General features: G+C 34.1%; 1 protein-coding gene across 2 annotated transcripts in view; it reads right to left on the bottom strand.

Annotated features, from left to right (window-relative positions):
* The window catches only part of LOC149805795 (unconventional myosin-XV-like), a 180,016-nt gene that overhangs the window by 158,160 nt on the left and 4,981 nt on the right, over nt 1–16,875 (bottom strand). For both annotated transcript variants that reach the window (XM_089950497.1, XM_089950496.1), the window contains exons 2-8: nt 15,836–15,899; nt 14,762–14,875; nt 13,842–14,003; nt 10,692–10,805; nt 6,106–6,164; nt 3,609–3,738; nt 1,005–1,232 (exon numbers count right to left, since the gene is read on the bottom strand). In XM_089950497.1, the coding sequence (XP_089806623.1) occupies nt 1,005–1,232; nt 3,609–3,738; nt 6,106–6,164; nt 10,692–10,805; nt 13,842–14,003; nt 14,762–14,875; nt 15,836–15,899 (871 nt within the window). The remainder of the gene's footprint in view (nt 1–1,004; nt 1,233–3,608; nt 3,739–6,105; nt 6,165–10,691; nt 10,806–13,841; nt 14,004–14,761; nt 14,876–15,835; nt 15,900–16,875) is intronic.

Below are 16,875 nucleotides of genomic sequence, written 5' to 3'. Positions count from 1 at the left end.
CCTCGATCTCTCTACAATAAAAATTCACTAAATTGATTCTTACATAAGTAATTCCATGTATAATTTACAAAGCCATCATTAAGTTATATGTGTAATATGTGTGTGTATATTTGTGTTTTTCTATGACAAGAATGTCCAACATTGTGTCTGTGTAACGTATAACCCATAAGGTAGATGCAAACTTACAAATAAACAACCCGTTTGCCACAGTTTTTATGACATCATCAAAATGATCACAACTGCTTTTTACCTTAAACTAGTTGACAGATTTAATTACATACAGAAACAAATACATCAACTTCTTAGACATCTCTATTAAAACTTTCGAAAAAGTCATTTTACAACATACCATAAAATGGACTACGGTGAGGGTGGTTTTCAGACTAAAATTACTGTACTGATGCTTATATCAAATACAATGAACCAGAATTTCTTTTCTTTTCAAATGCTGAAATCATTCAAGATGTCTGTAATGCATGCTTATGTTAAGTACAGTCAACTAAGAATTTCTCTTTTTTTTAATTGCTTAAATCATTCAAGTTTTTGTACAAAATATGTAACAAATCTGGATTTGAGAAACAGATGAAAAGTTGTAAAAATGTCTAATCTAAGGCCAAATCTCATTGATTTCTATGTAAAATCTAACAGAGAGGGTCATATACCATAATGCCTATAGCAATGAATTTGGTTTGGCAAATCCCTGCCTTTTCCACTAACATAAATTTTAGCCTTGTATCAGATTTTACTCAGGCAAGTGAAAAACAAAATTCAACATATTAAAATATAAAGCCAGACCTTTAAACTTAAATCTTTGCTAAATTTAAAACAAATTCTTGCACCCATCTTAAGTACTGCTGATGGTTCAAATGATGGTGAGTAATGACTATTTATGTCCAGGCAACAGCAAAACTGAAGAAAAAAAAACATGAATGATGCATGATGGGTAATTAACCAATTCATGTGCTGGGACAAAGGAACTGAGCCCAACGCTAACAACAACCCACCTGAGGAAAGTTACACTCATCATCCAGTATGTGCAAAATTCCAGCAGGCTTTGCGGCAATGAGATCAATAACAGGCTGGTTGTCCTGGAACTCAATGTTGGTCCAGTCTATCCTCTCTTTGGCATACTCTTTCTGTTCCAGGCGGAAAATATGCTGGTTGAAGAAAAACTGAAGCGTCTCATTTGCATAATTGATGCACAGCTGCTCAAAACTGTTGACAGGGAAGTCCTGCAAAAATATCATAGAAATGTAAGATTAGGTAACCTCTCGAAATAAAGATATTAAATCAGACATTAAGATCCAATCAACAATCTGCACAGAAACAAATCTATTAGATCAAATGAATGATCTAGACAGAAACAAAGTCTGTAAATCCAATCAATCATCAAGATGGAAACAAAGCTTTAAGATCTAGATAGAAAAAATGCTTTAAGATCCAATCAATGATTCTAGACAGAAACAAAGCTTTAAGATCCAATCAATGATCTAGACAGAAACAAAGTTTAAAGATCTAGATAAAAAAGCTTGAAAAGCCAATCAATGATCTAGACAGAAATAAAGCTTGAACAGACAATCAATGATCTAGATAGAAACAAAGCTTGAAGATCAGATCAATTATCTACATAGAAACAAAGTCTGAAGAGCCATTCAATGATCTAGATCGAAACAAATCCTGATGATCCAATCAATTATCTAGACAGAAAAAAATCTGGAAAAGCCAATCAATGATCTACATAGAAATAAAATTTGAAAATCCAGTTAATGATCCAGATAGAAACAAATACTGAAGTGAAGAGTCAATCAATGATCTACACAAAAAACAAATCCTGAAAAGTCAATCAATGATCTAGATAGAAACAAAGTTTGAAGACCCAATCAATGTCCTAGATAGAAACAAAGCTTGGACAGCCAATCAATGATCTAGATAGAAACAAAGTTTGAAGACCCAATCAATGTCCTAGAAAGAAACAAAGCTTGGAGAGCCAATCAATGACCTAGATAGAAACAAAACTTGAAGAGCCAATCAATGATCTAGATAGAAACAAAACTTGAAAAGCCAATCAATGATCCAGAGAGAAACAAATCTTGAAGAGCCAATCAATGATCTGGATAAAAACAAAGCTTTAAGAGCCAATTAATGATCTAGAGAGAAACAAAGTTTGAAAAGCCAGTCAATGATCTAGATAGAAATAAAGCTTGAAGATCCAATCAATGAGCTAGATAGAAACAAAGTTTGAAGAGCCAGTCAATGATCTAGACAGAAACAAAGTTTGAAGAGCCAGTCAATGATCTAGAGAGAAACAAAGTTTGAAAAGCCAGTCAATGATCTATATAGAAATAAAAGTTTTAAGAGCCAATCAATGATCTAGTTATAAATAAAGCTTGAAGAGCCAATCAATGACCTAGATAGAAATAAAGCTTGAAGATCCAATCAATGATCCAGATAGAAATAAAGCCTGAAGATCCAATCAATGATCTAGACATAAATAAAGCTTGAAGATCCAATCAATGATCTAGATAGAAATAAAGCTTGAAGATCTAATCAGTGATCTAGATAGAAATAAAGCTTGAAGACCCAATCAATGATCTAGATAGAAATAAAGCTTGAAGATCCAATCAATGATCCAGATAGAAATAAAGCCTGAAGAACCAATCAATGATCTAGATATAAATAAAGCTTGAAGATCCAATCAATGATCTAGATAGAAATAAAGCTTGAAGATCTAATCAATGATCTAGATAGAAATAAAGCTTGAAGAGCCAATCAATGACCTAGATAGAAATAAAGCTTGAAGATCCAATCAATGATCTAGATAGAAATAAAGCCTGAAGATCCAATCAATGATCTAGATATAAATAAAGCTTGAAGATCCAATCAATGATCTAGATAGAAATAAAGCTTGAAGATCTAATCAATGATCTAGATAGAAATAAAGCTTGAAGAGCCAATCAATGATCTAGATAGAAATAAAGCTTGAAGATCCAATCAATGATCTAGATAGAAATAATGCTTGAAGATCCAATCAATCACCTAGATAGAAAAAAAGCTCATAGCTAGAAAAAGAGCAAGAAACATATCTTCTTAAATTGCTAGAAGAAACCATATAAACCTGAATAACTCAACCCTGACATTGTTACTTAGAAAAAAATACATTATCAATCATCACCAGTATTCACAAACTGTTACTCAGAACACTTCCACAGATGTTTCTGGAAATTTAAGCAATGCTGGTAAAGATGAGCTGAAGTAAAATCTATAATTTCTTGAGACTGGTGTTGCTACCATAGTTTATGAAAATCCTTTTTTATCATTGGCTGTATTAAGATGGTGACATTGACACATTTCTTCTACTATATCATGCATTCAAATAAAGGAAGGGTCTCGCAATACGCTGTATCTCATCTGTGTTTCATGCTATCATATTCCCCACCCCCTTCATGTCTGATATGCAAAACATTTAACAAAAAACATTTACACACAAATTTCATGTTAATGTTACTACCCTCACAACTGCTGCCACTGTAAAGTGATACTTGTCTTGCAAAATTCATGCATTCAAACCAAAAATGACCAACGATTTGTGTGATATTCACAACACTAACCTCAAATCCGAATATGTCCAAGAGTGCTAGTGAGGTCGACTTATCCTTCTCAGAGCGAGACATTATCAGGTTAACTCGTTCCACCAGCCAGGTGAAAAGACGACTGTACAAAGCCTTGGCTATGGCATCTCTGTAGAGAAAATAAACAAAATGATTGTTAGACAAGCAACTGTAAACCCATGGCATGAAACTCGTTCACAATAGAGAATTATCATGATGCAGCAATGGTTTAATCTTAACCACTGAGTTGATATTGTTTAGGTAAACTTATCAATAATTCTTCATCATTGTGAAACAATACATTTTTTTGGTATGTAGTGAATTGAAAATGATTCTGCAATATAGTGTAATATTGACTGAAATACTGCAGTATTGTCATGTGTTACATGTTTAGGCTCTTACAAAACGTAACAAGAAAAAGCGAAGACAACAAGCTTTATAAAATTTAACAAATAATTTATTTCTCTAGAAAAACAAGTTAAAAATGATAAAAAGAACTATGATTTTACAAATCAAATCCAAAAATAATCCAAGAATTAAAAAAATAGAAGTCTTATAAATAAAAAGTCCTAATGAAACTGAGTTTGAATCCCAATGAAATCCAAAATGGAAGGCGATGTGGTCAGCATCATCCTGATATGTCAACATATCTTTGTTGAATCACAGAAAATAATATTCCAATTTAAATTCTGTATAAATTTTGATAAATGTCATTGTCCAAGAATTAATTTAGAACACTAGTATTTCCTGGGAAAAAAATCACTTTTCTTTAAAATAAAATAAAATAATTAGCCCCAAAAACTGGTCACAACATTAAACACCTGGACATCTCCAGTGTTAAGGCAAGTATGACTATTATTTCTCAAAACATCAACAATAAATCTAGCTACAACACAAAACAGATGCCCAGATGTGGGTCAATCCTCTGGAGAAACCAGAATTTGTAACAACTGCTTCATGCTATTTGTCACATACTCCAAGTATGGCTTTGATTCCACGTTATGAATCCTACTCTAAGAAAGAATGTTTTTTTAAAAGTTGTTTACTAGGAGCTATCACCGGTTCTTAATCAAGGCCAAGAACTAGGTCAGCATTAGATACAATGTTTCTATAAAGTCGTTTACGTCAAAAATATTTTTTTTTAAAAATCAGAACTGAACTCTATTTCAGTAAATAAAGTTACATTACAATAGCAAATAATGGAATAAAAAAAAAAGTTACATTACAATAGCAAATAATGGAATAAAAAAATTTTAAACTTACAAACAAACAATTGAATTAAATCAAACAGAAATTAAATCAAATATAGATAGCATATGTTTTCATTCAACAAGAAAAACATATCTCGTTTTGTTGAAATTAAATGATTGCAAACACTAATAAAATAATTTAAATCACTGCTCATAAGAAGAATGCTAAATGCCCTTGTACTTGTTTTGTACAAGCCAAACTTAATGAGATTTGAATCATGTGTAGTTCCACCAGAAATCTTAATGCCAGCATACTGCAACAGTCGTAAACACTGGGTACTTAAGTTAATGTCTTTGTGAGTTTCCAAAAATAGATTCTCATAGATATTAAGGCATGTCATTAGGTCACCCAACCATGCTTCAGGATCTTGTATAGACTATGGCAGTACCATCAGGTCACTATGGTTGTACTCAACCATGCTTTATGATCTTGTAGACACTATGGCAGTATCATCAGATCACTATAGTCATATTCAGCCATGATTTACAATCTTGTATACACTAAAACTTCAAGTCAAGGTTAATCAGTCATCTATGTCAACAATAAGCTTATTCACTAATACCAAATGCATGGAAGCTTCTCGGTGATGAAAATTTATCATTATGGATTATTCAGTTATGCTTATTCAGGATGAAGTTTGAATCAGGTCACTTTGAATCAGGTCAGTTTGAATCAGTTCAGTTTTAATCAGGTCAGTTTTAATCAGGATGTGTGTTAAGTGGCAAAAGATTGCTGACATTGACTTTATGAAAATAAAGGTTTCATAGAAACATCTGCAATATGTAATGTCAATATTGTGTTATATCAATATAACAAATTAATACTGTTGTATTTGTTGTCAAGTATAAAAAGACTGATATTGCTCACTGGGCTTACACTACTCAACTGTAACTCACAAAGACATTGGACATTATTTTGTTGTTTAGCAAGCATTCGTCTAGATTAACTAACAAGAAAGTTTTAGATCTGGGCAATATACAAAGGTACTGTTCACGATCAAATTATTTAAGGATCATACTAATGATAATTAATTCACTAACGATATCTGCCAGTTCCTCAAGGTAAAATATGTGGTTGCATTTTATCCTTGCAAGTATGCAGTAGCAAGCAACTGTACATGACTGCATCACAGCCACTAAACTCACTTGTGAAGAAGGAATGGATACTACAATAATATGTTTGATATGATAGTGCCCAGAGTACAATAAATGCCAAATTACATTCACCATGCATGTACTTAGCTTACCTTGCATCCAGAGCTTGGTCAATGCTGTAGGGTGTCAGAACCTTGTCTCCCCTGGTCTCCTGTACAAGAAAATAACAATTCTGATGATTCGCACTGGACAAGACCATTATGTGGCAGACCAGTACAAATCTTACAAAACTTAAACAATGTATTCTCTAGATCTAATTACATAACAGCAGAGCTTATGAAGTCAAAAATGTTTTTGCCATTATAAACCAGAAAGCTTTACTGAGTGTAAATCTGTTACATCTATGAGTGTACAACATGTTTCAGCACTAATTAAAATTTGGCTGTTTCTTTTATTAACCTACAGATCCTTATCTCTGGGCAACACAGTGCTAGAATTAGAACTGGAATACAGATCCTTATCTCTGGGCAACACAATGCTAGAATTAAAACTGGAATACAGATCCTTTTCTCTGGGCAACACAATGCTAGAATCAGAACTGGAATACAGATCCTTATCTCTGGGCAACACAATGTTAGAATCAGAACTGGAATACAGATCCTTATCTCTGGGCAACACAATGCTAGAATCAGAACTGGAATACAGATCCTTCTCTCTGGGCAACACAATGCTAGAATTGGAACTGGAATACAGCATAAACTAGAAGCTACTATCTCAGGCAACACAACACTATACACCTCTCCCTTGATAACTCGCGCACATCGGGGTCCACAAACACTGACCGCACTATAAGTGAGGCGCGAGTTACTGAGGGACCGCCAAATAATGACTGAATCCTCACTTTACAATCATGTCAATAATAATTTTTAATAATGCGCTTTTTCTAATGAAGTTGTTTGTTATTCTGTTTAAATAACATTTTTTCTTCTTCAAATATCCAACATATGAAAGATTGTTCCAACTGGTTTGAACAACCATCACGTGTATGCGAAAAATCTGTGTATTACGTCAATGCTTTTTGTTTTCTTGATGAGTCTGGTTCCCGTAGTGGTGTTTAATAGTATCTTGCCAAAACCGGTAGTCTATAATTTGGTAACTAGACTAACTGTTGATAAACCACCAAACAAGATTCCTTTGTTTTCAAAAACACGCAATATTTATTTCGTGACACGTCTATGTTGAAACTCAATTTTTTATTGTTCAGTTAGTACAATGTTAATGTCATGATTTCATAGAAAGTAATTCTTATCATCCCTGAGGATATCTCTAAATGCCAGTTCAAGAATTCTCTGAACCTCACTTGCCCACAATGGTCCGTATCTGTGAAATCAAGCTCTCTATTTTACAAAGTATTTATTTTTCGCTTGGCTGCCTTGTTATCTTTGACTGCAGTCATGAAAGAGTCGGTTAATTTAAGGTAGTTTATGTTACATATACAATAACATTTATTATAGTGTTCGATTGATCAAATGAAATGAGTTCATACGACCGAGGCTGCTAGATTTTAAGTTAGTCAGATTTCTGTGTCTTTTAACTTTTCTTTTATTCCACCTCTTTTTTTTATTCAAAAGACATAATTAATGTGATAATACAAAGGGGGACAGCTTTTTTATTTGGTGCAACAATACAACAAATACTTTCGCAATTCAGTTTTCAAAACACGGTCGGCACTTAATTAGGTTCTCAGAGAAATGCTTGCGGACATAGCTGTTACGGTAGATTGACGCATTTTACGTTTAATTATAAGAGGACACATTGCATTTATGACAATTACACTTAAAAGGAACTAAAAGATGGAACTAGAACACAAATTTCAATTGATAAAAAAATTATTTAATTTGTGTTTATTTATTAAAGTACTGTCTCCACTTGGCGTAAGTGACATTTTCATTGATCGAAATTTCCTTACATATCGTTAACTGCGGTGTACTAATAATGTCGTTTGGAAAGAAAATGTTAAAAATTGTATGAGCTATTTTTAAATTTGATATTTCATAGTGTTGATTAAAATTTCCAGGGTCTATCTACTGTTTTCAACAATAAAACGAGCAATACATCAAAGTTTCCGTTACCAATTTTGATCGCAATTTTCTTCAAGTTCAACAAATACAGATAAATTTTTGTGGTATTTTCGGGTTTAAAAAATGGGAGCCACGCCTGACATCGCATTATAAGCGGGTTTGCGAGTTATCAGGGCGCGAGTTATCGAGGGAGTGGTGTAGTTAGAATTGTAATACAGTAGAAACTCTTTGCTAGAAACTCAAACTCAAGCAACACAACTTTAGAATTAGAACTAGAATACTAAAGAAACTGTTTGCTATAAGCTCTGGCAACACAACACTAGAATTAGAATTGGAACACAGCAAAAACTCTTTGCTACAAACTCAAACTCATGCAACACAATGCTAGAATTAGAACTAGAATACAGCAGAAACAAAAAGATACAAAATCAAACTCAGGCAACACATTATTAGAATAAGAACTGGAGTACAGCAGAAACTCTGCTACAAACTCAGACAACACAGTGCTAGAGTTAGATGTGGAAAACAGCAGAAACTAAAAGCTACAAACACAAACTCATGCAACACAATGCCAGAATTAGAACTGGAATACAGCAGAAACTCCTTGCTACAAACTCAAACTCAGACAACACAATGCCAGAATTAGAACTGGAATACAGCAGAAACAAAAAGATACAAACTCAAACTCAGGCAACACAATGCCAGAATTAGAACTGGAATACAGCAGAAACAAAAAGATACAAACTCAAACTCAGGCAACACAATGCCAGAATTAGAACTGGAATACAGCAGAAACTCCTTGCTACAAACTCAAACAATACAACACTAGAATTAGAACTGAAATGCAGCAGAAGCTACTAAAACCTCAAAAATATTTAGTGAATTTCTTAGTTTGTCAATATTCAAATTAAGCCAATCAAGTAATGTGATTTAAGTATTCATTTCTGTTTTTCAATACATATTTTGTTTACATAATACAATAATCTTTTTCTTCTTTGAAATTAATTCCAACATAGCTACACATCATTGATATAAAAGTGATTTTACCTATAACAGGTAGAAATACTTGTATTCATCATCCATTTCATTAAGACCAACAACAACTTACAACATAAAATAAATATCTCAACAATAAAAGTCAGTCTCCTTTCCCAGCTTGCTTCTCATTGGTTTACATTCTAATGGCCAGTTTAAGTCAATTGCCTGACAACTCCAGATAGAGGAATGTCCACATAGTACATGCAGCCAATTGCCTGACAGCTCCAGATAGAGGAATGTCCACATTGTACATGCAGCCAATTGTTTGACAGTTCCAGATAGAGGAATGTCCACATAGTACACGCAGCCAATTGCCTGACAGCTCCAGACAGAGGAATGTCCACATAGTACATGCAGCCAATTGTTTGACAGTTCCAGATAGAGGAATGTCCACATAGTACATGTAGCCAATTGTTGGACAGTCCAGATAGAGGAATGTCCACATAGTACATGCAGCCAATTACCTGACAGCTCCAGACAGAGGAATATCCACATAGTACATGCAGCCAATTGTTTGACAGTTCCAGATAGAGGAATGTCCACATAGTACATGCAGCCAATCGTCTGACGTTCCAGATAGAGGAATGTCCACATGGTACATGCAGCCAATTGTTTGACAGTTCCAGATAGAGGAATGTCCACATAGTACATGCAGCCAACTGTTTGACAGTTCCAGACAGTGGAATGTCCACATAGTACATGCAGCCAATTGTTTGACAGTTCCAGATAGAGGAATGTCCACATAGTACATGCAGCCAATTGTTTGACAGTTCCAGATAGAGGAATGTCCACATAGTACATGCAGCCAATTGTTTGACAGTTCCAGATAGAGGAATGTCCACATAGTACATGCAGCCAATTGTTTGACAGTTCCAGACAGAGGAATGTCCACATAGTACATGCAGCCAATTGCCTGACAGTTCCAGATAGAGGAATGTCCACATAGTACATGCAGCCAATTGTTTGACAGTTCCAGACAGAGGAATGTCCACATAGTACATGCAGCCAATTGTTTGACAGTTCCAGATAGAGGAATGTCCACATAGTACATGCAGCCAATTGTTTGACAGCTCCAGACAGAGGAATGTCCACATAGTACATGCAGCCAATTGTTTGACAGTTCCAGATAGAGGAATGTCCAAATAGTACATGCAGCCAATTGTTTGACAGTTCCAGATAGAGGAATGTCCACATTGTACATGCAGCCAATTGTTTGACAGTTCCAGATAGAGGAATGTCCACATTGTACATGCAGCAAAACAATATACTACCAACAGTCTCCATAAACCAATCTTCTCCTATCCATACAACCCTTGTCATACAAATTACACCAACTTTCCCTGGCTGTATTTCTCAGTGACTTACTGAATGAGTGCCTGGCTATACTACTTATAGCAACTTTTCTGCATGAGGGACATGTTTTAGTCAATCATGTCAGAGCTTCAGACATGTTACAAGCAGCTGTCAATAAGCCCATCTATATCACATCACCCACCCTGGCTATACAACTTTGTAACTTTCTGTGTGCTGAGGTGTTTCAGCCAATCATATGACATATTACTAGCAGCAGCTGTTATAAGCCATCCCTTCAACACCATGCACAATGCTGTACAACTTACAGTGACTTTCTGTGTGAGGGCTTGTTTCAACCAATCTTCTGACAGTTCCAGAAGGTGCGATATCCACTTAATCTCCATGTCACTACCCAGCTGTACTGTGTCATGGTTGTCAATCTGAAACAGATTAAGAAGCTTAGTCTGGATTTCATATACTAAAATCTAATTTAAAAGCATTATTTCACACATACATGTACAATCAATAAATGCACTGATCGTTTTTAAAATTTTATTCAGAAAGACCCAATATTTTCTAAACAATTGTCAATTTCTCCATCCCCATAGTTCACATTTAACTTGATGCAGAAGGAAGTAAATATGCTTCCTTTCATAATTCTTGGCTGATGCATAATCTCAATCCATTTTGAACTAATTATTATTTCTGGCAAAAGGCATAAAAAGGTTGACATGGAAACATACTGAAAAGTACTTAGTGAAGCTGACATGGAAAGTACTGAAAAGTACACAGTGAAGCTGACATGGAAACATACTGGAAAGTACATAGTGAAGCTGACATGGAAAGTACTGAAAAGTACAGGGTGAAGCTGACATGGAAACATACTGAATAGTACATAATGAAACTGACAATGGAAACATACTGAAAAGTCCACAGTGAAGCTGACATGAAATGTACATGGTGAACTGACATGGAAACATCATGAAAAGTATGTTGTGAAGCTGACTTGGAAAGTAAATAGTGAAGCTGACACTGGAAACAATGAAAAGTACATAGTGAAAATGACATAGATACATAATGAAAAAGTGAAAGTGACTTTTTTGCATAAATTTAAAGCTGAAAAAACCAGTAATATTGTGAATAGAATCCATTTGTCGACAGACTACTCCAGGAAAAACAAAATCTTACATAGCTGATTTTGTGTACTGACCCCCATCATCAAATACTTAATGTGTGAATACTCTGAACTTCAAATAGATACAATTTCAAGCAAAGTAATTTTACATTCTTGGTGACATAAACAGAGATCTTCTAATGATCACATAAAAATGGATTTTATGGCTTCTCTGGGTATGGAGCATTTAGTAAAAGAACCAACTAGAGTAACATCTACCTCTACCAGATAAATAGACCAAATTTATGCCAATACATAAGAAAATATATTGGATGTAAGGGCTCCTAAGATTGGTTTAGTTGATCACTTTTTCAATGTTCACATCATGTTAAGTCAATATAAAATCAAAGAAAGATAATATCCATGCTTATAGATCTTTTAAAAACTCTGATGCTACTCAATTCCTGAAAGATCTGAAAGAGATTCCATAGAATACAGTCCAAATTTTTTAAGATATTTATGGTCTTTTAGGTACTTGGATGGATCTTTCATAGAAACAGCAAAAATATGCCCCTTCAAAAATGCACAGGATAAAAAAGACCACCAGCCAGGCTGGAATACCCCATAAATTTTAGATGCAATGAAGAGAAAAGACCTTCTAAAATCTGTAGGAAATCAAGCTGAATATAAAATTTGGAGGAATAATGACAATAAAATGACAAGTCAAGCAAGTCATGCCAAACAAGCACACCTTAGAAAGTGCTGGATGAAAATAAAAATAAACCTACTGCTGTTTGGAGTTTTTTTCCTGAATTTGGCGTAGGGAACTGTAAAAGTAAAACTGAAATTTTCGCCCCACAATCATGATGGCATTTATACTGATAATCCAAGTCACATCTTTTAATGACTTTTATTTTCCAATTGCTGAGAAACTTCAAGAAGCTAAACATTGCCTCCGATTATCTGAAACTAAGTTTTGTTCCGAAAAATTCCCTAATGACATAAAGTTTGAAATTCCAGAAACAAGTCCTGAATGTTTTTTAAAGTATATTAATTATGCAATGACGGTAAAGCCACAGGACTTGATGTGATTAGACCAAGGCTACTAATGGTAGTTTTTGGAGACCACCTTTCACATATCAACATTGTTATGTACACATCCACCTGTCTTTAAAGAACACTTTTTGTTGGCAGAATGTGGTCTCCCCAAATGTTTTGGATTTTTCTGGTACTAACTTTTGATGACTTTTATATTGCAACAAAACTAAAAAATGTAAGACAAACTGTAAAATATTATTTATGTGATATTTTTTTAAACAGTATACCAATATAATAAATACAAACTAAAAATATTAGTTTATCTCAAGACAATTAATAGGAGTACAATGGATGGCTTTAATATGCCCCATGTATAATACTCCTCTGTGCAGGCATATTATCTCTTCTTGGACTTACCATGACTGCTGACCCCTAGATCTCAGAATCCATAGGGTTCTTTATTACCCTAATTGCAAGCCATCCAGTTTGATGAGGAGACTTGCTCTAAAACAAAGTTATTGTACAAGATCCACTTTTTTATAGCCAAAATGACCATGACCTTTGGCATTTTGACCCCAAAGCAAGTGTAAGTCCTAAACAAATGTTGGAGAAAGTAGGTGGTTCACAACTAAATTAATTATTCAAAAACCATTTTCCTTCTTTCAATTACAGTGATGCTGATATTAGAGCTCTTGATCCCAAAATCAATACTCTTCTTCACATAATAACTCTGAAGATATATGGTGAACAACTTAATTTTTTGCGCACAAACCATTTTCTTCTTTATGTCACAGTGACCTTGACCAGTGATCTTTTTGTCTCAAAACTGATAGGCATTTTGAATTTTTCCATATCTAAACAGCAAGCTGCCCACCAAGTTTGCTCCAAGTCTACAATGCAGAACTAATGTTACTATGCAGAAACCATGTTTTCTCTTTTGGTCCTTTTGACCTTTACCATTCATCTCCTGATTATGAAACCAATAGATTTCTTCTCTAATATAACTGGAAGAGAGACACAAAATTTGGTAACTGTAAATGATGGAGAATTCTTGTTATTATGCAAAGATCAATTTTCTTCTTTCAGAAACAGTGACCTTAACGTTTGACCCTGAAAATGACAAGATTCTTCCTTAATCCAAATGCAAGCCATCCTCAGTATGGTGGACACTTGAGTTGTCGTGCAGAAATGTAACTGGTATGGATGGACAGACTTCATTGTAACATATGATCTGTCATATGTAAGGTATATAAAAATGGTATCTTTGAATGAATACACAGTATTCAATATCTGTTCAAACATCAATTCCCACTGTATAAGCTACCTGTATTCTGTTGAAAAAAACGTTGCCTAGATGCAGGACAGAGGACAGCATCTTGAAGATTGTGTCATACTCATGACTCTCAAAGTTAAGGACCTGCATGGCAGCTGACAGTACCTTGAAGTTCTCTGCATCATTACGGCTGTCTATGGAACTTATTCCTCCCTGATAAGAAACACAATATTCAAATAATAATAATAATAATAATGAGGACTCTGTATAGCGCCGAATCTTTAGAAGCTCTAAGCGCTTTACAACATTAGACAACATATACAAGATAAAAAACATATATAATGATATGATTACAAAAACAAACACCGTGAAATTAGAAAATGTAAAAAAAAATGCTGAGAATATTTAAGGTAGGAAACATTATTAGGTCTTTAAGTTTGTTCTTGCAGTCGAAATAAGTAAGTTTTGAGAGCACTCTTGAATGGGATCACTGTGTCTTTGTGTCTAAGTTCAGTGGGCAATTCATTCCATAGCATATTGTATGAAATAAAAAATGTATACAATCTAACAGCATTTCTAAGCTTATATTTGATGAATATGAAAATTATACGCAAGAACGAAAACTGGATTGAAAGCCATTCTTAGAAAACAAAGCACACTTTTGACAGTTTCAAATGTTGTTATTCTAAATGAGGAGATCTGGTTAAAAGAAGGAACCAGAATTGTATGATACTGGTGGAGAGAACTGAACATTACAGTTTTTTTAACAGTTAAATTTTTTTCAAAATGTACATGGCTACAAGGTCTTCATATAAAAACTAATACAGAGCCATGTGTTAGATTTAAAGTCTACATATTGTATGAAATGCAGAATGGAGGATAAACAGATATGTGTCAAAATATATCAATTTAACAGATATCACATCATTTCATTTTATAGCAGTGGCCAATATAAATGTTTATCAACACACCTGGTTCAGGTAAAAATACTTTGAAGCTGTCTGCAACCCAAACTTTTTCTTCATATCATCAGACAAACCATCCAGAAGTTCATAAAAGACGTGGTAGTTCCTCTCATCTTTGGCCTAAAAATAAAAAGACAGCATTAGGCTTTGAACACTAGGATTTTATTTCATACTTTTGAACATATTTTCAAACATAGCAAGTGTCAAACTGTAATGAATCCTTGTATGATCAATCCAAATGCAAGTGTTAAATTGTATTGAATCCTTGCATGATCAATCCAAATGCAAGTGTTAAATTGTATTGAATCCTTGCATGACCAATCCAAATGCAAGTGTCAAACTAATGAACCCTTTGCATGATCAATCCCAATGCAAGTGTTAAATTGTATTGAATCCTTGCATGATCAATCCAAATGCAAGTGTTAAATTGTATTGAATCCTTGCATGATCAATCCAAACGCAAGTGTTAAATTGTATTGAATCCTTGCATGATCAATCCAAATGCAAGTGTCAAATTTGTTGAGTCAAAGCATGATAAATTCATAGCAAGTGTCACTGTATTGAGCTCTGGCATGATCAATCCACAGCAAGCATTAAGTACTGACTTGACCAATTCATAGCAAGTGTACAATGTCCTGGCATGGTTAATCCATGGCAAGTATCGAACCGTATCAAGTCCTGGCATGATAAATTCATAACAAGTGTCTAAATGTGTTGAGTCTTGGCATAATCAATTGACAGCCAGTGTCAAACTGTCCTGAATTGTTACATTATCAATTCTTAGCTTGTATCACATTTATTGAACTGTATCAAGTCCTAGCATATCAAGCCATAGCAAGTGTCTAACCATACTGAGGCCTGGAATGATCACACCACAGCAAGTGTCTAACTGTACTGAGTCCTAGCATCATCAAGCCATAGCAAGTGTCAAACTGTATTGAGTCATGAATTGATCAAACCATAGAAAGCGTCTAACTATACTGAGCCCTGATATGATCAAGCCATAGCAAGTGTCTAGATGTACTGAGTCCTGGCATGATCAACCCACAGAAAGTGTCAAAATGTACATTACTTCCTTACCTGTGTGACAATTCTGGACTTTTCCAGGAGATACTCTGATGTCCTTGCTCCAACAATTGACCAGCTGTAAATATAAGAAAGAATGATGAAGAAAATTGCTTTATATCCCTTCCTTTATTCAGTGTTGCAGTCTGCCCATTTGCTGACATAGTCAACAAATAATTAAAACTCATTTTGAGCTAAATATTGCTGTAATGAACCTAGTTACTGCATATTCTTTGATATGTGTTGTGTATGATGTAATCCAGAATGTCTGTGAATAAGTTCTCAATAATCCCAAAGTAGTGTTGTAGTCAAAATGTCAATGAGCACTTGTAATTCCAATGAACAATTTAAATAATTCTCCTAGAATTATATCTGAACATAACTAGAGCTCTGATCATAGATTCCCAAAGAGTGATCTGAAACAGGAACGAATAATTGTTTATATATACATACACCCACTTGCTCAAGAAAACCCACATTTCCAATGAAAAATTCCACCAAATTGTCAACAAGTTCATGTCCAGAACATTCAAAGTTAGGCCTTGAAATCAAATTTTGGTAAATATCTTGTTAACTTAATATCAGTTAGACATTAATTTCACAATCCTTAATCATGGACAAAAATAGACATACAATATTTGAGAATGCCATCACAAATTCATTATTCAAATAAATTAAATCAAACTTAAGACACAGTGTCTTACTTTCAGAGAATGCCATCACTACCATGAAGTTTCAATAAGCACCAGTATATGCTCATGTATAAATTGGCCCAATATTCTGACAATTTTTCAAAGTTTTTGCATGATCAATTATATATAAATAATTAATGAGCAATTTGTAGTCAGAGCAATTAATGAAGCATATGAAACTGGATCTTGTTTCAACAGTTCTGTGACATGGAGGAATTATAGCATATATAACTAAAAGATAAACACAATATTTACAAAACTGGTACCCTACACCATTATTTAGTAAATCTGACATATTAACATAAATGTATTGCCAAAAGACTCAAAACAGCATTGAATGGCATATCTAATGACCAAACTCGT

The sequence above is a fragment of the Sinohyriopsis cumingii genome, chromosome 2 (assembly GCF_028554795.1).
Source record: "Sinohyriopsis cumingii isolate HCF-2022 chromosome 2, ASM2855479v2, whole genome shotgun sequence".
In the NCBI taxonomy this organism is placed as follows: Eukaryota; Metazoa; Mollusca; class Bivalvia; order Unionida; family Unionidae; genus Sinohyriopsis; species Sinohyriopsis cumingii.
This window is presented reverse-complemented; position numbering and strand designations above follow the sequence as displayed.